Raw genomic sequence first — 27,528 nt, forward strand, 5'->3', positions numbered from 1 at the left:
CGCCTCACACTCCACCACTGTTATGTGATCTTAAAGTCCTGTACACGTGGCAATTTGGAGAAAAGAAGATCGGTAGAGTATGATGCTTATTGTAGACAAATATCTCTTGATACTTAACCATAAATGTAAAAATGAAACCTAGAGCTACTTTCAAAATGGTAACACTTATCTCTTATGAAAGAGACTAATTTACCTGATAGAAGAAAATACCACACTCATAGCTGTTCAGTAGAGTCATACAGAAAAAACAGGGTTTGATTAGCTTTTGAAACATACTTTTCTTATGTTTTAGACAGTGTAACATTTATCTTGGGCCCATGGAAGCAAGTAATTTTCGAAGAAGTCCACACAAATAGTTTTGAAGTAGAATTACAGGGATTTTAATCACAACCCACAGTCAGTGGTTTTTTTCTGTCAATGGCACAAAGAAAAATCAGTATCCCCAAGACATTTCTATTCTGTTCTCAGCATCACTTTTTTACATTTACCAAGAAAAACTATTTTTTCTGTTAAGTCTCACTAATTTCTTAATATTGCATTGCCTCTACAAATTCAGATTATGCAAAATCTGCATAGCTTTCTGTATGTAAAATGCAAAAAAAACATTTGCCAGTCCGAGCAAGTACCTACAGTACAGATGGAAGAATTTACCTGGTTATAGTGAGTTTCACAATAAGCAAGCCCTTTTTTCTCATAGTGTCGGTGCCCCAAGAATGGCTTCTCACATTTGGCACAAACAAAATGCTGTAAAAGAAGAAAAGACATTCAGTGACAGGCAAAGAGACTTTTCCATCACCAGGGAAAAACTTGCATGGCTACAAATCATGGCTCAATACGAGACACTTAATCATAGAATGGTTTGGGTTGGAAGAGACCTTAAAGATCATCTAGTTCCAACACCTCTGCCATGGGCAGGGACACCTTCCACTAGACAAGGTTGCTCAAAGCCCCATCCAGCCTGGCCTTGAACACTTCCAGGGAGGGGGCATCCACCACATCTTTTGGCAACCTATTCCAGTGCCTCACCATCCTCACAGTAGAGAATTTGTTCCTAATACCTCATCTAAATCTACCCTCTTTCAGTTTAAAATTGTTACCCCTTAATGCTTTAATGAAACTCAGACAGGAAAATCTTTATGGAAGTAAAAGAAAAGAGGAAATATTTAGTCTATTGTAGTAATTAAGAATTGTATTAAAGATAGGGAGAAGACCTAATGAAAGGGCAATCATCTTGTGTCTTATACTGATAGACTTTTGGACTACTGTCTTGTTTGTTTCAGAGAAGAGAAACAGAAACCTAAAACATGGTTGGCATGAATGCACTTCAAATGAGCAGCATCATCTCTCTCAGTTCAAGCCCTAGGAGGCTTAAATTGCTAAAACCATAAATCACTAGAAAACTTCAGAGCAAGCTGTGACACCTCAGCTGAAAGTTATAGAAACAATGAGCTGAAAAGGCTTAAATAGCAAGAATTGCACTGGCTCTGCCTACATTAGAAATTCTAACACTGTTATGAACCTGTTAACTGGGGTTGGAGAGGATATATCTAAGTACATCATAGTAAATACGTAAATTTATTAGTAAGTAAATGCTGTTCAGTGAACCATATTCTGCAAGAATCTTTACAATGCAACTCAGGCATTTTAAAATTAAGGTTATTACTGTTGTGAAAGCATAGCTTGCTTAGGCAACCCCGATGATCCTGCTGTACTCATTAACTCACATAAGGTGAAGACAACCTGAAACATATAAAATTGTTTTTTTTGTCTGAATTCATATATTACAGATCACGTAAATGTCTACAGCTTCCAACTAGCACTAGCCCTCTTCCAAAATGGCTCCCGAAGGAAGTTTCAGATTCAGAGAGGCCCCACCTCAACATGCCATTGCTTTCCCAGAGCATTGACCACTCGTCCCTCAATGGGCCTGCGGCAGGCTCCACAGATGGGGATTCCCATCTTGTCATGGCAGGGCAGGCAATACAGCTCTCCCTTCAGTTCCCGGGCTTCAGCAGTCAGCTCCTTCCTGAAAACACAAATATGTCCCTGAAGTAAGAACACCAAGTGAAGCTCTTTAATGCCCAAGATGAAGTTTTGGAAGACTAAACTTGACAGGTAACATACTTTGGCAACATTCATGCTACAAATGCAGAGTCATTAAATTAAGCTAGTGAAAAACAGTTATTATCAACTCGTATTTCTAAAATTACTTTCTCAGTTTGCCAGACAAGAACATACATGGAATACCACGTCTTCAGCTAGATACTCTGGCAGAAATATGAGGTGCACTTCCATGGAACAATGCAGCGTCGTCCAAAGACTCAAGCTATCTTTGAATGAGAGAGCTCAGGTACAAGGACTATCCTAGTTGTGCTCAGCCCTGAGCCATTTACTTTATTCTTCAGCACCGTTACCCATTCTAGGGCAGTACTGTGCTCCAGTTATACTGCCTTCATGGTAAGTAATTCAGGTCAGACAGGTATCAGCACAGTAATGGACTGTGCCAGAAGACTGACACAGCTCACCAAGTCATCTTTTTTTCTATCCAGGAATGCAAACTGAAACTATCTTGAATAGCCTGGCAACAGCTGTCTTTGGACAACACTATTATTGTAATCTGCACATAGCCTTTCAGGTAAGTTCATACCAAGGAACTATTTTCATTTTCAATATAAAATAGCGTCACTCAGGTTTAGGATAAAAGAACATTGAATAGCAAAATAAAACTGAAGTTCCTGTAGGCTTTCCAAATTTCTTTTGATTTCTCCTCACACAATTTCTGTTTGTTCAACAATGTGAAGGCAGCAAAGTTTAGGCGTGGGAAAGGACTGTGCTGCTGACCATACTGTTTCTCTCTCTCCTTTTTTGTCAGATTTTAGAATGTGAGGACATACCCACAGTGGGTGCAGTTGAAGTGATCTGGGTGGTAGGAATCATTCCTAAACATCAGAGGCTGCTCATCAATTATCAAGTGGCACTTCTGACAGATGTATTTTCCCAGTCCCTTGGCTTTTTCACGATTATGGCATGGCCTGCACAGATGCCTGGTTAAACAAAGTAAAGAAAAGAAAATACTAAGAAATTCTTTCTCCTAAAACAATGTACAGTGCATGCTGTAGGATGTACTTTATGTAACAGAGTAAGTGCCTTCCAAGGTCAGACTAAACATAATTCAGTTCAGTATCCTGTCTTTCACACCAGTTGCACAGAAAAGAATATGTGGATAGAGCAGTCACAGAGTTGTATTTCCTTAGAATATTCCTCCAACATTCACTGATTTATATCCCATCAGGGATACCACCCTGTCATTCTTCTAGGTACCCTTTCCAGTTCTTCTAGATCCTTTTTGAGAGGTGGGCAAGGAAAGGTGGCAACACCCTCTCTCTATTACTAACTACAGGATCCATAACAGAGACATTACAGCACTGGGAGGGAGTTGAGGAGAGAGAATAAAAAATATTAAACCAAAGCACATTGCTCAAATGCCTTTACCATGGCTACATTACTTAGTCTTCAATAGCTAGGACAAACAAGAGACCATTGAATACTAGCTCTTCTGCCTAAAAATTCCTTCTAGTCCCAAGTTAAGGAAGATAAAGAACTATGCAATTTTGTACTTTTATGTTGTAAATGTAATATGTGATAGGAACAGAGTCACAAGTACAGTCCTGAACAGGTAGATAAGCCAAATTTCTGGTAGAAAAGCCTAGGCAAAGGCATAAAAAACTTCTGTAAAGGCCGATGGAATCCACCAGTTCTATCCCACTATTTAGGAGTTCGGAGGAGAAGCTGTTCAGTTTATTTGCCTATTAGCCACCCCTCTAGCTGCAATGCTGCAGGCTAGGAAGAATTTATGATAAAACAAAAATGACAGAGGAATGACTGCTGTGGGTTTCTTTGTCACAAAACAGACAAGCCTGCTTAATTCCTTTCACTATATCACTATGTGAAACACTTGCTGAGATTTACAGGTCATTCTCAAAAGACAGCAGACAAAAGGAAAAGTTCAAATGGAAAGGGTAGATTTATGGCTGAAATAGTGGGTTCTTTGCAAGGCCCCTTCCAAAATTCTGCTGTGATGAATCACTTACCCTTAGATCTGTAAAATGGGGATAAGAATACAACACAGATGTTGTTGTGAGACCTCAAACATTTATGACCCTCAGCTGGCAGGCGTCTGTCTAAGTGCTAAGTATCATTATTATTCTCTTCAAATCTGAGTCCTACTGTCAGCAAGTGTCTCTCTCCAGGGCTGGAACTGTCTGCCCAGACGGAGTCCAGAAAAAGCAGACAGCACCTCATTATAAGGAAACATGCAGCTGTGCTCATCTCAGCATAAAGGCATCAATTTTATTCAGCACTGTCAAATGCAGAGTAATTATACAGGCAGGACATAGGGACCCTGAAGCAAATGTCCTGAAAGAGACCCCTCTCATTCAGCTGAATAAGATGCCTTCAGCCATTTGCACTGATAAACCATTATCAACCCCTCCCCACTCACAAACCCTCTCTGCTGTCCCATAGACCCTCCTCTATTGCAAGCAAAGGGAAGTGTTGGACAGTCTAAGCTGTTACCATAGCAGCTGCCCCTCTCCCTCTCACCCTCCCCACTCCCACCATTATGGAATTATCCCATTCTGAAATGTCCTGTTGTGTCTATTAATACCAGACTTCCCCCAAACAATGCTTCTCTCCACCCTCCTAAAATAATCAGGGGACTCCATGAAGTCTGTGTTCACGCCTGTGAGTTCAGTAGCAGCCTTCAGTAAGCACCATGAACACTGGAATATTCATACAGTATATTCATATCTATAACAGCAGCAGCAACCCCAGTGCCAAGAGCTCAGCTGGGATGAAGACTGCTCTTCAGTGCTGGGGAGTCCTCTCTCCTGCTCTGTTGTGTGACTGAGCTGATAATGCGCTATCAGAGCTAGAAGGACACTATATAGAGGGGCTCCCCTCTCCACCCTCAGCAACTCTGCAACTGTGTGCTCTTTTTGGATCATCTTGTTTTCACCATTGCTGCTTCTATTTGGTTTGCTGTCATCAGAAGGAGTTCCTTGAGATTTTCCCCAAAAGGACCCCATACTCCACCCATAGGACTGCACTGTAAAGAGGTAAGAGACAAACTTCTGTTAGCAGAATAATGAAAGAGCTTTCCTAATGGCATTAGTTTTAGCTGGTGTCAGTGAGGTGGACAGACACACATGCAGAGGCGGATGAATATAATGGAAATGTTTGAAACTAAGAACAGGCAGCATTTTTTGAACTTCAAAGAATAATTTCCTTACTCTTCTTTACATCACTTCTCCAAAACATAAAAGTTTTAAAATTTCTGTACCTAATATATGTCCATTTGTGTCAGGAAAACTGACAGTTGTATGGGATGTCAGTGGTCTCCGACACCGTTTTGATGCTCACAAGAAACAAGTATTTCAGCTGAAAGCAGGGAGTGATTTTCAGGAGAATAACTTCAGTCAGAAGTGGACTATTTCTAATGAAGACTACTTGCAGTGAAAGATAGGAGACACTTCCATTTCACAAGACACTACAACCATAATCATAAAAACCTACAAACAAGCATAATCCCAAACCAGAAACTGCTCTAGCTGAGAGCAAAACCAGGAATTTCTAATATTCACTACAAACCCTAACATATAGCTCAAATTTATCTGCAGTGGGCACTATAATAAAAGCTCCAAACTAGCCAGGTAACTAATTTATGATGAGCTAAATATCTCCTCTGCTTATTAGTCGTTTCATTAATGATAGATATAGCATCTGCTGAAAGAGTAATGAGGTTGTGTCTATACTGACAGCCTCGTGGATTGTTACTTTGCTTGTTTCTAAGCAGAAGAGAAACAGGGCATAAAATACGGTCAGCGTGCATGCATTTCAAATGAGCAGTGACATCCCCATTACAGCTCAGCCCTGGGAGGCCTGGGATAATGGCTCGTTCCAAAACAGTGCTCTGTTTAGCAATACGTAAATCACTAAATATTCACACAACACCAAGAATACAATCCAAGCGGAAATTATTGGACAATGAGCCAGACTCCTAAAGGAGTTTTCTTTCTGTGGAGTCAAAGCCTCTTCCACCGTATAGCTTAGCAGAAACTACACATTCTAGTTAATTTGGGAAGGTTTCCAGTTTGCTCTTAGCATTCATACAGACTGGTACAACAAGCTTCCTAGGACTTTGAGTGCTTTTTTTGTAAGCATAACAAACAAAAAGAAATAAAAACCTAAAAATTAAAACACATTTATTTTAAACTGATAGGATAAACCCAGGCAAAATAGAAGTGGAACTGTAAATAACAGCAGAGGGCTTTCCACACTGTCTACAGAACACGCTGTCAAAGAACTATTACTTTTGTAAAGTTGTAGCATTTTGTTGAAAACATATTGATTCTAAAAATAAGCTCAACAATTAAATCTATCGACATGTCAACTTTTCTCCTAACCTACTCAAGTGCTACACCACAATTTTCAGGTCAACAAACAGAATTGTGAAAAAAAAAAACCCCAAACTTGATTAATATTCCCTTCTAATTTAAAACCTAAGCGAAATTAGAAAGAGGCCCACTTCCCTTTTCTGATTTCTGACCAGGCAATGAAAAATTCCTCCCTTCACCTTGCTCTAAAATGTAAATTAGGTAACAGCAGCTCTCCTATGAAGGCACTGATTTGAAAAGACTGAATCTATTTCAAATTTTATCATTAGTTCTAAGCCTCTCCCTTCCTGACACTGACATACTGGGCTTCTAGATAGCTCTGACATTCTCCTTTCTACTCCACCCCACAGTATTTTGCAGTGAAAACATGTCCAGATAGAAATCAATGGCAGACTCAATGCTGCCAACAGCGAGGACAAAACTCTCAACTTTGAAGTCTTGGCTCCTCCATGTCTGGCACTGACACTCAAGCTGAATCTGAATCCCAAAGATCCTCCTTAGGAAATCAGCTCAAACAGAATCAGTTCAATGTATCATGCTGCTAAACCCCTGGTATTTAGCTTGTAAACAGGGAATAAGTCTGCTTACTGCTTTGCTTCCTGAACTGATTTAAATCATTATCATTCAGACAAGAGACATCCCTATCTCTTCTTTTAGACAGCCCTTACTTCTGCCTTTTCAGCTGGTCCAAGCCAGCATTTACTGCTTTCACAGTGGTGTCATAACCATGTGTAAGTAATGCTTAGCTATCATTCCACCCAATCACTGACAGGTGTGTATAAAAAGATGACCTGAATTACATTTTTCGCAGATTAAAAGCATATTTAAACAAAGTGCCTGACACAAAAAAAGGCTACATAGCCAGAACATCAGGTGATATGTACCATTGTAAATTAACACCCAGTAAAAAGGCATTGTCTCATCATGTTTCTCCTTTGGTATGCAACAGAAAAATACGTATTTAAACTAATTCAATCCAGGGAGGACAAGTATTTAAGCATTCAACAGTACTATCATATACAAACTTCAAAATCTTGTGTTCAAAAATACTTGCAGGCTGTACTTTTAAGGGACAAATAAACACTAGAAACAAAAATTGCAGGCTCCTCTGCAAACCCAGGAAATTCACATGGAAAACTGCAACAGGGAACTTTCCTTGTGTACAAGAAAGCAAGATTTCACATGTATTTTTATAGACAAAACGTCCCTTGGAAAAAAGGGCTGTAGAGTTTTCCTTGCACATGCACTTCCAGTAATTCCAAGATAACAATTTGTTGCCATCTCTAGGACTACAGCTAGAAGCTGCAGCTGGCAGTAGGCAGTGAGTACCCATACTCAAACCTGGAGTCTTTTTTGTGCCATAAACATGCAGGGTATCTAGGCTGTGCATGGAGTAAGAAGGTCCCTCTGTGGTTATATGAAGAAACTTCAGTTTCTCAATTTCATTTAGTCTCCCTTCTGCTGACTTTTGTGTCTTCAACTGTGACTAAACAGAAGCGGTCCAGCATATTAATCTCTTAGCTACTGTAGTTTTCTGTCCACCTGAAAGTGACAGCAGCCAAACAAAAGATGGTAATTACCTTGGAATTTTGTTTACATTTTCCAATATATTGGTCTGTTCTTAATCCCATTTCAGTTTCTCGATTAGCCACCAATATTCTTAGACATCTGAATAACCAGTTCTGTTGGGAAGCTGGATGCATTGCATAATGCCTTGTATCAACTGTCTAATGATGTAAGATATCAACAGATAGCATAACTTCTGCCCGAAACTAAAAATTTTGTCTAACAATGTCAGCAACCACCTTAAAATTTTAATCTCAGTAGATGAAAATGGATGTATTTAAACATGTATTGAATATGATGGAGAAATGATCAATCAGTACAAAACGCAATGGTGAGCACAATGGAGGTACTGCTGCACATACTATAACACTTCTGAGGAATTCCAGAAACAGAGACAATGCTGGAAACTCAGACTGCCTGCATATCCCTACCACCTATACCCACAGATGAGAAATGTATAAAAAGCCATGGGTAGACACCCAGAAAATCTTATCACATTTTGTTGATGTTGTTCAGGACCCTGCAGACAACAGAGAGACTGGCAAAGCTAAACTCAGTTTTACTAAGCTGCTACTTGGAAAAGGCCCTGGATAAGCTACAGTGGGAATTTGGCTTCTGAAGGAGAAGAAAGCTGCAGGGAAGGATGACACTTCAACAAGTAACTGACAGCATGGGCCTTACTAATAATCTCTTCTGAGTCAATTCAGTTCTTTTTGCTGTTCAAGTGAGATGCGGCTACCCATCTGAAAAGTTTCCTCCTATATTAGAAGTAGATGCATTTGCCTTAAATACAGGACTTTAGACTAAAATAATTCCCAAAGACTTTCAGGAACCCTGGGGTTTTTTTAATAGCAACAATACCTGACTTGTCTTCCACCTTTTCTAGGAACAAGACAGATATTCTAAGCTAGGTCACCCTACAACAGATACCTGTGCTCAGAAAAGCTGACTCATTAGCAGCTCTTCAGTCCTGAATCAGGCTTTCAAATTAAACGTGGGAAATACTTTCTAGCTAGACATACGGAACCCACTTCCGCTCTTCCATTAACCAGACACATAAGCATTTCACTACTTTGTTACTCAACTGGTCTCAGCACAGGTTGGAGACAAGCTCATAATCAGCTACCTAGCTCTTTATAGTGATTCCTTCAACAGGAATTAATGGTCTGGAAAACCCAGATGAGCAGGAGGCATTCAGAATTTTAATATAAGGGTTTAAACTCAGACTGACCTTTCATATTAAATACCAATATTAGCAAACAGGAGACATCACTGATTTCCATGTGTGTTTTTTGGGGTGGGTTTTTTGGGTTTGTTTGTTGGGTTTTTATCTTCACAAAGAAAGCCAGGCTCTTTTGTAATATACCATCTCAATTCTTTCAGGTTTTTTTTCCTCTTTTTTTTTTTTCTTCAAAACTGTGGTGAAAAATGAATGGCCCAGCAGAACCCTCAAGCTTACCCTTCGATTGCTCAAATCAATCAAATTTCTCTTTGGAGACGTCAGAGCAATGTGGCAAAGAGACACACCTCGAGAACATCCTTTTTGCCACTTTCTACTTCCTGGACTTCATCCTGGCTTTTGTTGGCAATGCCCTGGCCCTTTGGCTCTTCATCCGGGACCAAAAGTCAGGCACACCTGCCAACATTTTCCTGATGCATCTTGCTGTGGCTGACCTGTTCTTTGTGCTTGTACTTCCTACCCGGCTGGTGTACCATTTTTCTGGTAATCACTGGCCATTTGGTGAGATGCCATGCAGACTCACTGGCTTCCTTTTTTACCTCAACATGTATGCCAGTATCTACTTCCTCATGTGTATCAGTGTTGACCGTTTCCTAGCCATTGTGCACCCTGTGAAGTCCATCAAGCTCCGCAGGTCCCTTTATGCCCATTTGGCATGTGCCTTTCTGTGGGTTACAGTTGGGGTTGCAATGGCACCTCTGCTGCTTAGTGTGCAGACAGTGGAGATGAAAAACACAACCGTCTGCCTGCAGCTCTACAGAGAAAAGGCATCACGTCATGCCCTTGCGTCCTTAGCAGTGGCATTCACCTTCCCATTTGTTACTACAGTAACTTGCTACTTATTAATCATCCGAAGCCTAAAGAGTGGGAACAGAGTTGAGAAACACCTGAAGGAAAAAGCTATCAAAATGATCATCATGGTCCTGATGATCTTTCTGATTTGCTTTGTACCTTATCATGTCAATCGCTACATTTATATTCTCCATTACAATGGGACCCAAGCTTCCTGCGAAACACAGCGTATTCTAGCCCTCAGTAACCGCATCACTTCCTGCCTCACGAGTCTAAATGGTGCCTTTGACCCAGTCATGTATTTTTTTGTAGCTGAGAAATTCCGTGAGGCTTTGTGCAATCTGTTTTGTGTTAAAAAGACTGTAATGTTGCCTCAAACATATGAGGGTAAGACAAATGAAAGCTCACTAAGTGCTAAATCTGAACTGTGAACACGACTCTTGTCACTGCTTCAAATTAAGAATACTCTATTCTATCAAGATCAGCTGAGAGCGCAAATATACAGCAAGATAGTCCACCCAGAGCCAAACTCATCCTGAGGAGGGAAGTTATGTTGTTTTTATGGGGCTGCAATTAGCAAGAATCTCTCTAACAACAGAGATCATACGTACTTGTCTCTTACTGAAACTGCAAACAGAAGTACAGTTCTACTGATTTTCAAGATGTGAAACAGGGCTGAACACTTAGGAATAGGGAAGGGAGCAAAGAGGCTATTAAACAGACTTTTTTTTTAAAGAAAAAAAAAGAACTTAATTCCCAAAGCATTCAGTAATGAGTCTTCCTCTGCACAATGCATACAGCCTACATTAAAATTTTATGTTGTGCCAGCAGTAGAGATCCACTCCTGAGGTAGACCGGCCTGATGAAAAGACAGCATGCTTGCATATGTTGTTCAAGTCTCTGAATTCAAAGCGTTTATACATAGTAGACAGAAAATTGGTACTAAATGGTGGCAAGAAAAAAAAGGACCAAAATGCTGCAATGCACCTAACCTGGACTGGAATTAAGATAGGACTTACAATTTTTTTACTTCTTCCCAGAATTCAGAGCCAGAAATGAGTACTAAACTTCACACTACCTTTTCTATCTGCCCTCTGCCATTGTCTCAAAGCTGCAGTCAGAGGTTGGACAACATTTAGTACACTGCCTCTTTTACATAGTTCCCTGCAAAACATCAGATATCCTGATAACACTCAAACTAAGGAATGGAAACCAGCTGCTTAGGAATACAGCATTCATCTTTACTACATACAGAATCTTAAAAATAAGAAGCCAAATTGCAAAACTGAAGAAAAGCAAGCATATGAAGAAGTGAAGTTTACTTTGTCCAGAAGAGATTCCTATCTTTGAGGTGTTTTGCAATTATTTTTTTGTGACTTATCTAGCAAGACTATTCCTTCACTACGGATAAAGTAGGGATTATCTTAACTATCCTCACTGATACAAATTGCATCCAGTGGAATATGTCTGGAAATGACAGGCAGACTAGGGAAGACCAGGTACAACAAGAAGCGGGAAAAAGAACCCAAGAGTTTCCAATAATATTTACTAGAAGACTGCTTCTATGCTATGGAGATAAATATTATAGGAAACCACGTGACAGGTAAATTTTATTTTTTATGTACAGATACATACACATGCATATCCCTTTTCCATGCTTTTGGGAATTTTAGATTTTACCATTTTAGATTTGGTCCACAAATTATGAAATCAAACATACTTTATCTTGCTTGAACTGCTTCAATCCTGACTGCTTTCCCAAAACACCCTAGGGGCTATCACAACAGCCCATTCTAACAAGCTTAGGTGTCAAAAGAAAACCAGTTATGCCCAACTCCAAAAACTAAGACACAGAATTTGCATGCAGGATGGAAGAGTGAGTTGAGAGGATTCCCTGCTGGACAGGGTACAAGTATATAACCTTTCCTTCCCTTCTTCACCATTTACTTAGTGAGAATATAAACTCTAGGAAACTACTAGGCTTTGCTCAAGACATATGAAAGCCTGAAATTAACTATGAATTGTGCAACACTGCTAACTGCTGGATTGTTTTATTTTCTTATCATGGTATGCTTTTGTACAAGTTCTCTTTTATGTTTTTTATTTCTTACTTCTTAATTAAATGTATTAATCAATGTTTAGGACTCATTTTTATATTCCTGTATATAAAATGAATGATTTCCAAAGACAAGGGGCATCACGTGCTGTAATCCTTGTGTTACTCTCTTGGCCTTTTGCTATATCTTGATTTCCTGCTCAGCAGCGTACTTGATAAATAGCCTGCCCAGGATCACATAATCCCTTTTTCTCCCTTGCTATTCAACCTTTTGCCTGAAATCCCTTTCTTTTCCAGAACCCATCCACTAGCCAAAATCTGAGTTTCTGCTTTCTACGTGTTTCACTGCATGAAGAACACTGTTCTTCATTCCATTTCCCATCTCCTAACAGGCTATTCCTTAAAGCTTCTTCTGTACCTTTTCAAGCTTTACCTCTCAGTGTACAACTAACTGACCACTCTCAACATCTCACCACTGTACTGATAACATACTGATAAAACTTTCAGAGCTCCTGCTCTACCTCACCTGCCAGCATTCTTCACAAAACCCAGGTCAGCAAGTGCTACATCGCAGAGCTCACAGCGGAAACATTCTGGGTGCCAGTTATTGTTCATTGCCTTGATAACACGCCCAATAATGAACTCACCTGCAAAAGGAAAGCAACACCTTGAGATGCATGCAGAAAATAGTCTTATCAAAAGTCTACTGCCCTTCATAATCCTTTCACTTTAATTCCACAAGAACTATTACAGTCTAACTTTGAAAAACCCCCAGTTATTCCCACAACCAGAACTCCCCCAAATCATTGCTAATATCATGCTTTGTTTCTGTCCAAAGCTGTTGCTCCTCAAAATGACATCAACGATCCCAGCCCAGGGCTGGATGTCACTGCAATGGTGGGAGGTTTGCACAGCCCTGTAGCTGTTACCCCACAGTGTTGACATGCTCCACATCTTACCACATTCCCCGCAGCAAGGAGCAAACAGCATCTGAAAGTCATGCTCACAGTACTTCCGACCTTCAAACTGTGAACAAAACAAACGAGAAGGAGCCCTCATGAATAACTGAACTACTCTTATGTCTTGATAGTTCAGCATGATTTTTCCATTGAAATGAACAACTAGTCAAGGTCAGTCAAGTTTTCCAGTTCTAGCCCTCCCTCACCTGTTTTTAAACTCCTGAGGATTTTTCTTAAAGAAATATCCAGATACAGCTTCAGCCTCGTGGTGAATCATAGCAAACAGTTAAATTATTAGCAATCCTGCTAGAAGACATTAAAAGTCTTGAAGTGTCCAAAGCCCTTTTCCTATAGTTGGCTTTAATTTAATTTTTTGTTTCAGTTTTTTTTGCTCATGTAATTCAGAACTACTCCTACACGAGGCTAAAACTCACAGCAAATTAAGAATGCAGCATGTTTAAAATAACGTGTTATTCAAAGTATGTGCTCACACATATTCTGTAAAAATATTTCAACCTCATTTTTAAATGGGTTCACCAATTTCAGTTGCCCAATTGGAAAAGTTTGGTACAAAATGTCTAAAAATAAAGACAAAAATTCACTTATGTCTAATGAAATATTAAGAAACATTTTCTATTTTCTTTTTGAAATGCCTCTTACCCAAAGAGCAAGCACACAGTTTTTGTTGTTACTGTTGTATAGCAAGGAGTATGTGAGAAGCAAAAAAAGCCGAAATTAAGTTGGAAGCCCCTCAAAAAAATAGCAAGAAACTGTTTAGGGCTAAGAAATTAAACATGCAAGGAAGATGGAAATTTGTATTTCTGCCAGAATTTTCACCTAATTCCATGCATTTTAATGGAGCTATTTCTCTTCCCTTACACACAGTATGAGACCTTACCTCATAAAAAAGCCCATCTGGGAACTGACGAAAACACTGAGCACAGACAAAGCAGTTTTCATGATAGAGCTCCCCATTGCTGTTTACAATCCTCTCTGCAGGATCGAATCGAGTCTGGCAGCGTTCACATACTGCATTTGCAAGAGCATCGGACATATTACTGGAATAAAGACAAGAGTAAGAACATGAGCGATATCACAGCCAATCACATGATTATAATAATATCATCCAACTTTCCCCAACATCTATGAACACAACACTTCCACTGCTTTAAACGCCCTTTTACATGAAAGAAAAAAAAAAAAAGACCAATGAGTCAATTCAGCACAGACATCAGTTAGAAAAAACGTTCTCGCAACTCACACATGGCGGAATGAGCTCACGTAGCAGACTTACCTATTGCACATTTTTGGTCGCTTCACCAGTCTTTCACCCCATTGTGTCATCCTGCTAATAGCTCATACCAAATGTCTACATTTTTAAATAAACCAGTAGTTCAGAGAGCAGCAAACACAATGATCCTGACTTCTTGGGATTTCTGGTCTCAGGATGTGCACCTCTGAGGATTTTCTGATGTGTGATAAGCACTGATATCCCACTGCAGTCTCCCCTTCACTGTAGGAATTAACAGGGCATTTCCCCCGCTACCCAGCAGCTTATGTGCACAAGTTTCGTTGGAAAATAATTGCATACAATGGCTCTGTCTTTCTGACACATTAGTTGAAACTGTCAAAGTGTTAAAAAGGTATGGGAAGAGAGAAGTCTCTCTGGCTGGCTTGGCAAATACATGAGCTTCATTTCCTCAGAAAGTGAGGTTAAAAAACCCCCAAAGCCACACTCGCAAATCATGTAAAGGACGTTTCCTCTGTCTCCCCTAAAATGTGGAATGAACCTAAACTCTTTCACAAAATTTTCACATTTGCCATCATGGCAATCTAAGTTCTCTATATAGTAACAGAGTGCAGTTTTAAAAATCATATATTGCATGTTCAAATAGGGAAGGAAAAATTATAAAGAAATAGTCTCAATTTTTGTTGCAATGCGATCCTTCTTTCAACCACCAGACTATCCAATAATATAAAAATTCAATATTGTTACACTTTTAGATATAGAAAAACTATTTTATGCCTTCTGGGTACCTTCTGAATTCTATGATTGGAAAGATAGTTTTACGCATGGGACTATAAAAAATTTCCAGTGTGTTAAAAATATCTGAAATATTTGTGTAGTAGTTTTCCTGAAGCACATAACGTATACATAAAATGAAAGATGGCTTGGTTTAAAAGTTGTTTGGTTTTTTTTTTCTTTCTTTTTATATTCAAAGCTACTTTGAACTGAATTTCCATCATTAGTGTTATTCTACAACCTGACATGCTACTTTCCACACCTCTTCATAGAGAACAGTAATTCAATAAGCATGTCCCAGTAGCAGAAGATTCTCTTTCCTCTGGTCGAAGACACCCTTACAAAAACACTCCACTGTTTGTATTCCAGGGCTTTGTGCTCTGAGCGCAACTAGAACAAGCAGGCAGCAGCCTCATACTCCTGAGGCAACAAAAACAGCCCTGTGTTTCAGCTGCCTCAGCTGAGCCAAAAGTAGCACACCTGCAGCCCATACAGATATCCTATGGTGTGACCTGGAGTGACCACTCAGTAAAAAGATACTTTCTTTCCATCACTGCAATTCCAAGGGTGGCAAAGACCAAGGGAGCTGGTAATATTTCAAGAATGGAGTACTAATTTAGCACAAATTTGTTATAACTTGTTTCCTTATTGTAGTACAAAGGACCTTTAAAAAAACACACATAGACCGGAATTACAGATAAGCAGGAAATCCTGCAATTTCATAAACTAGACATCATAGGTTAGGGAAACATTTTTATCCTGACAGACTACCAAAGGAAGAGGTCAACACAAAAACATCAGTGTTTGCAGCAAGCTGAGACACCTAATCGGCTCAGTTTTCAATCGCCACTCTTTTAGTTACATCATGCAAATGTGTACCATAACTTGAAAATACAATCTCCCCATCAAGTGTTTTTTTCCCCTCTTGAAAAACTTGATGCCTGAATTCCAAGACTTTAGCTAGCCAACAGCCATGATTAAGAAAGCCTCATGTCAACATCAGTGGAAAAGCTCCTCTGGTTTATTGAAGAAAACCAGGCAAAACAGCATTCCAGTGAGTCTCAAAGTTTCCTACACGACAGCAAGTATTACACCCTACAGACTAACAACAAAGCATGATCTAAGGTTGTGTTTATTGGGTTTTTTGCTTTATAAACATGAAACCAACATTTTAAAAAATCCTGATTTTGTTCGGGTTTTTTTTTTTTCTTTCTCCAAATGGACTTTAACAGCACTCTAGGGAAGGAATAGTACGCATTCGCTGCCACTACCAACTACCTGCTGGCTGAACTCTGCAAGAAAGAGAGCTGCCACCCAGACAACGACAGTATGCAGCAATTACAGCCTGCAAGCTGCACAGCCATGTTCCTGTATGAAACACGGTGCAAGTTCACGAGCATTATAGTTCACACCAAGCACTATTGAGTATATTTATCCTGGGAGACATTCTGACGCAAGTCCCATGGCTGTGTCGGTAAGAAAGGTAATGAAGACGTAGGGACTCACTCCTAAGAATAAGGCTTTCGGAAGCCTCCATTCTAAAACCAGCATTTGAGGGCTGTCAAGATAGAGTAACCCCACAATAAACCCTAACTTCTAAACAATATAAAAATCTATTGAGAGATTGAAATTCCTAGTGAAAGTCAAATGCAGCATTGTTCTGTGTTCTCACTGTCTTCCCTTAGCATGAAGTACAACTTTAGATTTAATTTTTAACTCTAAAAAAATTAATTTACCTCATTCATTTGCAAAAGCAAGAGAATTATCAAGAGTCCCAAGAGTTTCTTTACCATTCTGCTGATGCATGAGGATGCAAAAGGTGCAATTCCTAGCTATGGAATTTGCTCAAGATATTCTAATACTATTTTAACAACACAATATGATACGCAGCGAAAAATCATTACTGATTTTGCAAAACAGCATAGAACAAGCACTTTAAAGTCTTGGAAATGGAAAACATTAAAACATTTTCAAAATGTTTGAACTAGAAGAACTTGGTTGATGCTGGAAAAATTTCCTTAAAGGCATAAGAAAGATGACTGTGATACAGCCTGAGCTGTCCAAGAAATGCCACAATGCAAACGAGCTAATAATGATCATGACTTGTTACTCACACATGAGAGAAACTATTAGTCCAGGAAAAAATAAAATAAAAGAGCCTGTACTCAAAATAACACAGTTCTCTGCCTCAACTATAACCCAGTTGAAATTTTCTAGGGAGAGTCATACAGGAGACAACTAAATCACACATCAGTTCCTGACCAGTGTGTCTCCTGTAATACAGACCAGTAGCTGTGGCTCTTTGATAATCATAGCTCAAGCCTTACCTCTCTGCTCTCTTTTCATTCATGACTTGCATCCATTTTTACTTAAGATGTTTTATTCTTTTATACTCAAGCTAAAATTTGCAACTTCAGCATTGCCCTAAAGGTATGACTTCAAATTTATTCAAAAGTTTTGCTTTCATGTATGCCGAAGTTTCTTGATCTCCCTCAACTACACACCCCTATGTGCCCTCTTCCTTGTGCAAGAAGCAGCATTTATTCACTAGCTCAAGGTTAAAATTAACTAAAGGCTGGGAGGGGGAGGAAGGACAGTTCTAATTCAGAGCAGTTTTATAATTCGGTTTACTACACTGATGCAAAACCACTTCTGCCAGCAGCACAGGGAGAGGTAGAGCAACAGTAAAACCATCCTTTTGATGGTGGTGCCAAAAGTGACCACAAAAGTTTGATTTGCTGTGTCAATCATAAGATATCTAGATCTGAATCTTTCCCACAAAGGACAGTCCCCAACATGGAGTGCTTCTTGTATTCTGTTTGCTCACTGATTTTTTGCAATTCATTAAAATACAGAATCTTCCTCTGTTTTAACAATAAGCTGGTGACACAAAGACAGGAAAGGCTATTAAAACATGACTAGCTCAACATCCTGAAGTTATCCTGTCCTGTGCAAAATACCGGTGCTCAAACAACGCTTTTTCCAATCTTTCACCATTATTTGCCATATCTGCAACAAATTACCTTTGTCAAAATTCCCTGTTTACAGAAGTTAGTTATCTACTATTATAATTAGGTGTGGGCTTCTCATGCTTTGACTTCTCAGAATTATTTATTATAAAGTATCAGCATTGCTCTCAAGTTGAAAACAAAACAAAAAAAACAAACAAAAAAAATAATTCCTGCTTTATAAGAAGTGGAAGTTAATTGGGAGACCCATTCTGTGCCACTAGTACAGGTGCTATAGAAAGATTTGAAAGCATTTTACCTTCCTGTATCACTAAAGTCAATATGGATTGACGGTGGATCTATGGATCTATCTTCCAAAAACAATGGTTTCATATATATTTGGGCTAGCAAATGTCATATTTTTATATCATATTCTCATACTGATTCAGGAAATTGGGCCTGTATTATGTTACTACAGGAAAAAAAAAGCAGGGGGTGGGGGGTGCTGTTTGACTTAAATACCAAGAAAGCTGGCTAAAATGCTACAGCTTCTATACTGTTATCTCCTTTTTAAAACATTTGTCCACAGGGATCTAGCACCAGTGACAGGCTGAGGAAAAAAAAGCAAATCGAATACTTGCACTGCTAAGAGAGCAGAACAGAAACTCCAGCCTTCACATTAGTAGAATTCAGTACCTTAAACATGGATGCAAGACAAAATGAGCCAGACAACTAGACAACCAGGAGAAGAGATGAACAGTCTCAGACTCTTATCAGGCCCAAGAAAGGAACTGCAGGTGCAAGGAGCGCTTCTGTCAGAAAAGCCCAGTCAAAAAAAAATCAGTTTTCTTTAATTGGTCTTGAAAGCTTTTTTTGGTTTTAGTGTCAGAGTTCTCTTTCATCATAAAGCTGAATGAAGATCTACTTTAATACGGAGATGACTGAAAACCTTACAGATGCTACAAAAAGAAAGGAAGACATTTCAGTATACAAGAGCCCAGGACATTGTCCAAACCTCAGCAGACAGGCACCGTACCTATGCTACGGAATCCTAGAAAGGTGTTCGCCACTTGTTCTGGTCTACCAGTAGAAACTAGTGTGTACAGAAGTTACCACAATATGATAACATTTACATAGTCATTTCTAGTGTGTATACACACACAGATGCCTAGGATAGTGAAAAGTCAAAAACCTAGAAAGCTTGTGTATATCATAGATGCCAATAGCTAAGATAAAAATCGGAGCACTCCAGGAGAGGGGCTTCTTCCCATCCCCATAGCATGGTTGAGAATTTGTGGCTTTAAGTCCTTAATGTTGACAAAGACAAAATAAAAATATTTGCCAGGACAATACCAGACTTTATGATTCATTTCACAGATAATGACTAATCTAAAGAAAAAAGAAAGAGGAAGGGTACCAGTTCATGAACTTCTGCTGAAAAACAGCCCTCAACTACCCGTATCATTCCTTCAAAATCACTTTACTACAATTGACTTTTATCTGGACAACTTTCCCAGACTGATTTAACTTCTTTAAGGTTATTATTAATGTTGTCATAAAATGTTGGAGGAAAAAAATATACCCATTTGTTCAATGTATGATTTGTTGTGCATTTGATAAAACTATGTGCATAGCTTAACATTTTCAGCATTTCTCCTTCCACTTACACTGAATTTTCAGGTCATTCCCTATTTAAATATTTTTTTCAGCTAAATAAGAAATTATTAGTGTTTCTCTCAGCATATATTCCTTGACCACACAGCCCCCAGTCTCTCAACGAAATAAACATTTTTTTGTTCTTATTTACTACACAGGGATAACCAGAATTAAGAAAAACTTGAAAAAGCAACTTGTGGTCAGAATATGGAAAAAAAATCTTTATGGCTCCTCATCTCTCCTCGGCCTACCAGCAATAGCAATTTGCTATTAGAAGAAGCCAGGGGTTTAAAAAAGAAATTCAACTCCTTCACACACTTCACAGAATACAATGTTGATATGGTTGGCCTCCAGGAGAAGCCACAATCAGGGAGACCTTTCAGACCAGCAGCAGTAACGAAAGTCTGTTGGTATTGACACAGGAAAAAAAATCTTATGCCACAGGTACTTGGTAGTCCCTCCCAATGCAACACATTACTTATTTCCAGTAAACCATGACCAATCACTTAGAAAGACATACCTTTAGCAGTGTTCACTCAGCCCAGGGAAACATCAACAACATAAAGGTTTTAAAGAGATTATAGCTCTTACACAGGAAAAACACCCTTTTATTATCAAGCATGTACCACTTCACCCACAATGTCTATTTGATAAATAACTTCTTACACACATTTCATCTTTCTCTTCTTCAATTCCATTATCTCAAACAAGCCAAAATGTGTAGTTTGTTTACCAGCACTGATAAGACAGATCATTCCCAAACGTGTTCATCAATTATCATCAACTAGCAGCAACACTACTTTTGGATTACTCTCATTTGTCTCAAGAAAGGACATAAACTATCAGGTCCTATCAGGAGGGAGAAGCAAAAATTATCAATACGTCAAAAACTGTGGATAAAATACAAATAATTCAGGAGTCAAAATTCCCAAACAGATTATAACCTGCAGCACTCTCACCTGCGGAGTAAAACCAAAATATGTGGCTTTATGCTTACTTTGCTTCAAGAACCATGATGTCAAAAATGTATTCAATTTACCTATGTGGGCATTTTCCCCCTAAATCACTTTGCCACCTGCAAGAATTATTTCTTCCGAACCTGCCTGGTCTTATTAATAATTCTGCCAGCATATAGTTTATATGTAAGCATGGTCTGCCTTGCTCTGTACATGTGTCACCACAGCAATACCTACACTACCTCTCCCCTTCAACACAGCACAGTATCAGCCCCTGACCATTCTCTTACCTAGCATCATATCCCTTTAGTCCTAGTTGTGTTCAGATTCAGGGCGAGCTCCCTCCCCCACTCCACTCTTCCTAGACGTATGTTCCCAAGCCCGATGCAGTACATTTGGAGAACCATTACTGTCAGCATTGCTATGCCAGTGCCGCTTAGATCACGTCCTCTAGCAGCTTCACACAGCACACTTAATAGCATAGGTTTAAAAAGAGAGATCTCACACAGATAAGCATTTTCCAAACACCAAGCTCCAGCTCCTGAAACCCTGCTGACATAGAAGGCAAATGAGAACTAACCATGTTCTCCTGCAAACCCATCTTAGTCCAGTGCTGAGTACTATAAACATGCTGTTCAGAAAAGAGCGTTCTTTCTGCACAGCAGATCATCGACTTAAGAGAGAGTTTTAAACTCTAAAAAAACAAAATCAAGGCTTGAAAAATCTCTGTTCTGTTTACAAACTCAGAAAAAAATTATTAGAAATAATAATTGGAAATCAGGGGGGGAAAATACTGTGCCTTCACCTTCTTTCTGGAAGGCTTACAGGTTACAATGAAACACAGTTAAATGGCTGAAAGCGAACTACATTTTGACAATGTGAGATGACTATGTCTGGGCATTTACCTCCTCATCCTTCCTACCTTCAGTTTACATTCTGCTGTTTGTGTTCCACTGCTGTTTTCAATGCTTATTTTCTTTTCTTTCCCAGGTCCCTTCTATGCTTCTCACTCTTCCTCAACAGCATCCTCTCCACTCAATGGCATCACCATTTCTTTCACTACCTTCTTACTCCGCTCCTCACTAAATTCTCTTACATTCACACCCACAACTTTGTGTAGGAAAGATTGAAAATTTACCAACTAACTAATAGCTATAGGCTAAAAGGAAAATAGTGGGAAAGGTAGGGTTCTAGTGAGGGATCCCCAGTTCAAACTGAGAAGTCAAACCAATTGCTCAGCTACAGATAAGCATGAGGTCTATCTCCTGCTAAGAAAAGACTGAAATTCAAAATTTCTGACTGCTAGAAAAAAAATCTCTTCTGCATGCTCACTGTTCTCCCCAGTGACACAGACTTCAGATCCCATATTGCTGCTGTAGCTCACAGTTCTCCCCAAATGCAAGAAACTAAGTTTTATTTAATTCCTGTTAATTTCTCTCCTGCCCAAAATTAACTGAAATAAAAATTGAGAAGTAAAGTAAAATTTCAATCTGAAGGATAGGAAAAGTAATGATCAAATCAAGCAATGGAATTGTCTGGGCAGATTTAAGAAGCTGTGGTTGACATGTTATAAATAATCTCAAGAAGCAGCTACACTTGAAGCTTCAGTTTCTGCTGGACTGGAGTTACTTACAAAAAATAAAATCAACTGGCTTGCTATTAACAGTATAGGTGAAGAAATGGACGACTGAGCCCAAAAAATCATGGAACAGTAGAAATTTATCAAAATTTTGAAAAATTACTGCATTTCACCATTTCTTTATTGCCACAGTGCCTAAATACTTACCATTAACAACACTAGCACTAATGTTGGTTCTGAACAGTCTAGTACAGTGCTTCAAAATGGGAAAGGTTCTCCATTGTTGCTTTCCTGTTATTGTTAAGAACTGAAAGCTTTCTCATCAGGAAAGTCCTTTCCTTTGTAATCTACTTGGATATGAAAATAAACAGATTTCAACCCCTCTGGCTGTGTGCAGACAATTCCCACTTTAAATAAAACACCACCACCACCAAAACCGAACATCTATCAAATCCTGGAAAACGCTTCAACAATACCATTCCCTTCATCTCAGAGACATACCCATGTATCCCAGCTGCTGTATCTGTCCTGTTGCTCAGGAGTGACCCTGTGCCACTTAGCCGATCCTGCCGGCGTTGATAAAGTTTGGAGGATGCCAGCCCCCGAAGTCTCAGGCCAGCCATGGCACCCAATGCCACTGTGAAGGGGAATGCAGAGAGACAACTGGAGCGAACACTAGCAACACTGATATTCAATGAGTCACCTTCCTTTTGGGAGTTGCCTTTACATTTTAGAAGAGCTAAAGCAGGATACATAGACCACTGCTCGAGCATTGTTTCTTGCAATTTGTCTGCCATTCTGCTGCAGTCTTAAAGAACAGATAACCTCTTTACTGTATTCCACTAGTAATTACCTGTTTAAGTCAGCACACATCAGCAATTCATTCTGTGTTAGACTTGCATAATGTATCTGTATAAATGTCTTAACAGAGATTTAAAAAAAAAAAATCCTGAGTCTTCACATAATTAATCCACTTAATTCAAGAAGACTTTCTGACGAAAGTGACGGAGAAATACAGAAAAGCAAAGCGGATTACTCGATCTCTTGACAATGAACGCTTTAGTTTACTGCAGATAAGTATCTGACCCTAGCATCTCTAAGGTGGTTCCCTGCAGGACGCTGCATCACGCAATGTCTTCAGGACACTGCGAAAACAGAACTGTTCAGCATATTCCAAGAAACAAACGCATGAAGACTTTTGCTCTCTGGACACGCTCCATCCTGCAGAAGTGGCATGCAGTGGAGGGTCAGGAAGCAGGGAGAAGGAACATATTTGGCATTCCAGCCTCCAGAGCTCCCTGCCAGGAACTGAACAGGGCCTTCTAACAGGAGTTCACTCTTTCTACCACTCCTCCTCGCCACCCACCACCCCTGCAAGAAAGAAAAAGTATCACACAGCACAAATGGCTTAGGGCCCAGCATAGAGGGGGTAGAAAGAGTAAAAATTTGAGAATACAGAAGTCAGTTTTTAAGAGAACAAAGGGAAAAAGGGAAAGGAGTGGAAGATGGGACCACCTAAGTCAGTGTCATTTGATCAGCATCACCACAAAAAACATCTCAAGAGTCATTACCAGCAAATTATTTTTTAGTAAATTATAAAAAAATGAGGATTTTTGTAGCATGAGAATGAAATATATTCCATGACTGCAGCCTGGCAAGCTATAGAGGGGAAAAAAAAAAAAAAAAAAAAAAAAGTAGAAGTGATGACTTCATAAGTACTAAATTAGTATTAACCAGCAGAGATCCCTTTTGTCCTTTAAAGAAAAACAGAAGGGTTTACTGAGACCCAGCAGAACAGGCACAAATAAAGAGCATCATACTTTCAAAACCAGAAATCAGTAACCTCAAAATCTACAATTCACCCCACATGTCATTGGGAGTTTCAGGCTCCTGACCTTTGACACCAATCTGCCGCTATAATTTCTTTCAGATTGCATGTGTGCTTTTATCCATTTCTACTTTATGATGTAAACAGAACAAAAAAAGAAAAATGTCCTCCCTGTTGGGGATTTTTCTGACTTTTTAAATTTTTGAGCAATAAAAAAAAGTAATATTAAATCACCTTTTTACTTTTAGCACAGAGCAAGATACTAAATCACCACATCAATCTCCCTTAACTTAAGCAATCTAGCTAAAAATCTCCTTCTCTCTGAAACACCTAAGCTTCTACCCTTCTGATTCATACAACATGATTTTACTGGTTTTCAAATAACCACTCTTCCACAGGAAAGCATGACTCTTCTTCTAAGGGGAAGATGAGGAAATTGAAGGAAAAAAACATCAAAACAATAACCATCCTGTCTTGCCATCCCTCAATGCAAGCTCTCTCACTCACTCCTCTCTTGCTGCCTCAGACATAAAGAGTGAAAAAGCATGATTTTGTTTTTCTTTCCCTCTTGACAGATCACTTTTCAGAGACGGGGTCGATGCCAAAGTCTTACAGCTGATTACTTTCTGGGCCAAAGCAGAGAAGAAAGCAGCTAGACTTCTTTTAGGCATTAACAAGTAGTTCTCCTCAGAGAAGCACCTCTATGTCCCCAGAACAGACTACTAAGGACCTTCCGTTAAAACTTATCTAGAGAGCCTCAGAGAGCAGACTGAGATGGAAAGATAGTAAGATTAAAAACACATTTTTCAACCCAGAAGGGTAGAAATGGCTGCTTATAATTCAGCGATGTGACATCTCTTAGTTTGATGCAGCTGCTTTCTAGTCAGCGCCAAGAACCTTTCTATTATCGACCTTTACACTCCCTCCTCCTCCTTCAAACCATTTTACTTGCAATTGCTTCATAAAATGGAGCACATGCACAGCAACAGCTCTCTACTGAATTAAAAAGCATCTAGTCAAACGCTAGCCTAATCAAAAATAACATACTCTTATTTCTTACCTCAACTGGATTAGGAACAATCAATAAGCATATCTGTAAAGGCAGCTGTTCTTCTTTTGTTGACTGCAGGAAGTACATAGGCGTATCCAGATCCCAATTAGACCAAGTATAGTGATAACAAAAAATTCTTATAAAAATAATTATGCCCTGAAACATGCACTTAGGAAACTTTTTTTTTTATGCTTTGTATTAGATTAATTTCTAAAGGCAATATAAAACAGCACAGGCAGTTTTTTACCTTTATGTTTTTCTAATCAACACTACAGCAGTAAAGTCTTAAGAGAAATTATCTTCAGTTCTGGTTTATTTTCTACTTTGGGCATTTGGCAATGTTTTGTTCACTGGTCATTCACTGATCCTCTTTCTTAGAAAGAAGTCCATCACAAAGAACAAAGAAAACAGGGCAAAACACAGTAGCAAAATGCGCCACCCTCCACCGCCCCCCCGAACCAACAAAAAATCAACAACCAACACACATACACCGCCCCCCCCCCCCCCCAAGCCCTAACAATCCTTGAAAAGGCAAAAAACAATGTGAAAACACGGACCAAACACATCAAATACAAATTATAGATGCAGGCTTCACTTATTTATTGGTAAGGAAGTACCACAGTATACTTCTAAAGGCACCAAAAATCACATAAATTGTATTTCTCAATACTGCAAAATATAGACAGGCTGCTTAGAAACATACTATTTTTATATCTAACACATTGTCTCTTGTACAGTTTATTTCCAAATGTAGTTTAACAACATGTAACTTAATAAAACTAAAATACATATATCTCTTTAGTTTCTTTCTGTCCTGTTATCTTCGGATCTTAGTTGGAACAGAAGTATTCATAGAAAGGGTGATTTTTTAGGTTTTAAGTTAACAGCTTCCCATTAAACCACAGACTGCTCTTGAAATTAGGGACTATAATAGCCACTTTAGTCAAGATACAGAGAAATAAAATAGCTCAGCCAAGACATGGCAGTCAGAACTACTATTTGCAAATTCCAATGATCTATTTATCAGGTTTCTCTAACAAAACACAATCCTCACACTGTAACAATGTAACTTGTGATACATGTAATATTTGAATTTAATTCACTAAACAGTCACCTATTTTTAATAATTTTCTACTATGAATACATAGAAGTGCACATCTTTGTATTTTCTGGAATTATATTTTTCCCTAATGCTAAAAATCAGTAAATCAAATTACTGCAGTTGTTTAAATTCAGGAGACACCCTCTGCAGCGAAATGGAACACAACTCTTAAAAACGAAAATGGAGTTATTTTTCATCTATCTTAATTACTAATAATGTGTCAGTAATCACAGTACCTAGAAGTGAGTCCTTTTGTGTTTCCATTTGACAAGAAAGGTAAAGTGAAAAAAGAATGTTATCAGCACTTAACGTTCTCCAGCCTTCCTCGCTTTAACACACTGTAACACAACAAAATTATTCCCTTCCCTCTGTCAACAGTTTCAAGACCAGAGGTAGATTTCTGTCATGTTCCCGCCTCTGGAAGGTTCCCACTGATTGATACTGTGGGGATGCTCCAGCTGTGAAACAGTTCATCTTCTTCCGGAACCCTGAAAACCCTGAATCTCAAAAGCTGGAGAACAGTTGATTACACAATGTTGACAGATTTTTAAGAACTACCTTATAACAAACACTGAACAACATCTGGCCACAGTTCAGTAGAGTGACCTGTAGGCAGATCTAAGGAAGCATGTTCTCGATGTTCAATCCTTTCTAATTACTTAGGGGTCCGTCCCAGCCTGAAAACAACACTAAACACGGTGCTTGTCAAACGGCATCAGTCATGCAAGGTGCAGAGCAGTGCAATGCTTCATAGACACTGAAAAGTACAGGTTTTGTTTTGCTGGGAAACTGCTACCCTAAATGGATGACACTATTACCAAAGAAAAAGTCAGCTGAATTACAGCTGTGATAAACGTCTCCAAAAGAACAGTTAATCATTCTGTCCTAGGAAGAACAGCAGAGAGGAATTTAGAAATTTTCATAGCTGACAAACTTTCCAGGACAAACATTTCTGAAGACATTAAATAACAGTTGCATTCCCCTTTCAAAAGCTACAGCCAAGGCCTGCTCATTTTAACAACCCTCTGAAGGACCTCTGAGGAAGAGAGACAGAAATCCTGCATTACTTTGAAGAACTGCACACTCTGCAGCATCTCAACTACCTTGGAACTCCCTACCAAGCCTCATGCTTCATGTCAGAGCTTCTCACTGAGTAGTGTTGAACCTTAACAGGCAGGTTTTGAGGAAGCATGGAGAGAACACAACAAGGATTACTGCCTACTGGCATTTCCCGCTGTCCTCTGCAGCTGAGTGATTTCACCTGAGGTAAACATGTCTTTCTGAACAGTACTATACCACAGTTCTATAAAAATAAAA

The 27,528-nt window shown here is 39.1% G+C and overlaps 2 protein-coding genes across 5 annotated transcripts in view; one reads left to right on the top strand and one right to left on the bottom strand.

Annotated features, from left to right (window-relative positions):
• Positions 1-27,528, bottom strand: part of LIMS2 (LIM zinc finger domain containing 2) — a 55,458-nt gene that overhangs the window by 26,327 nt on the left and 1,603 nt on the right. For all 4 annotated transcript variants that reach the window (XM_049801944.1, XM_049801945.1, XM_049801943.1 and 1 more), the window contains exons 2-7: positions 13,967-14,126; positions 13,069-13,135; positions 12,636-12,756; positions 2,895-3,044; positions 1,876-2,026; positions 652-744 (exon numbers count right to left, since the gene is read on the bottom strand). In XM_049801944.1, the coding sequence (XP_049657901.1) occupies positions 652-744; positions 1,876-2,026; positions 2,895-3,044; positions 12,636-12,756; positions 13,069-13,135; positions 13,967-14,126 (742 nt within the window). The remainder of the gene's footprint in view (positions 1-651; positions 745-1,875; positions 2,027-2,894; positions 3,045-12,635; positions 12,757-13,068; positions 13,136-13,966; positions 14,127-27,528) is intronic.
• Positions 9,414-12,092, top strand: GPR17 (G protein-coupled receptor 17). The gene has a single exon (XM_049801941.1). It carries the CDS (start codon positions 9,450-9,452, stop codon positions 10,482-10,484), a length of 1,035 nt encoding a protein of 344 aa, XP_049657898.1. The 5' UTR covers positions 9,414-9,449; the 3' UTR covers positions 10,485-12,092.

Source organism: Accipiter gentilis, chromosome 6 (genome assembly GCF_929443795.1).
Source record: "Accipiter gentilis chromosome 6, bAccGen1.1, whole genome shotgun sequence".
Classification (NCBI taxonomy): Eukaryota; Metazoa; Chordata; class Aves; order Accipitriformes; family Accipitridae; genus Astur; species Astur gentilis.

Bases quoted from the DNA above. Each gene is read 5' to 3' on its own strand.
- GPR17 (XM_049801941.1), top strand. From the start codon at position 9,450: ATGAATGGCCCAGCAGAACCCTCAAGCTTACCCTTCGATTGCTCAAAT.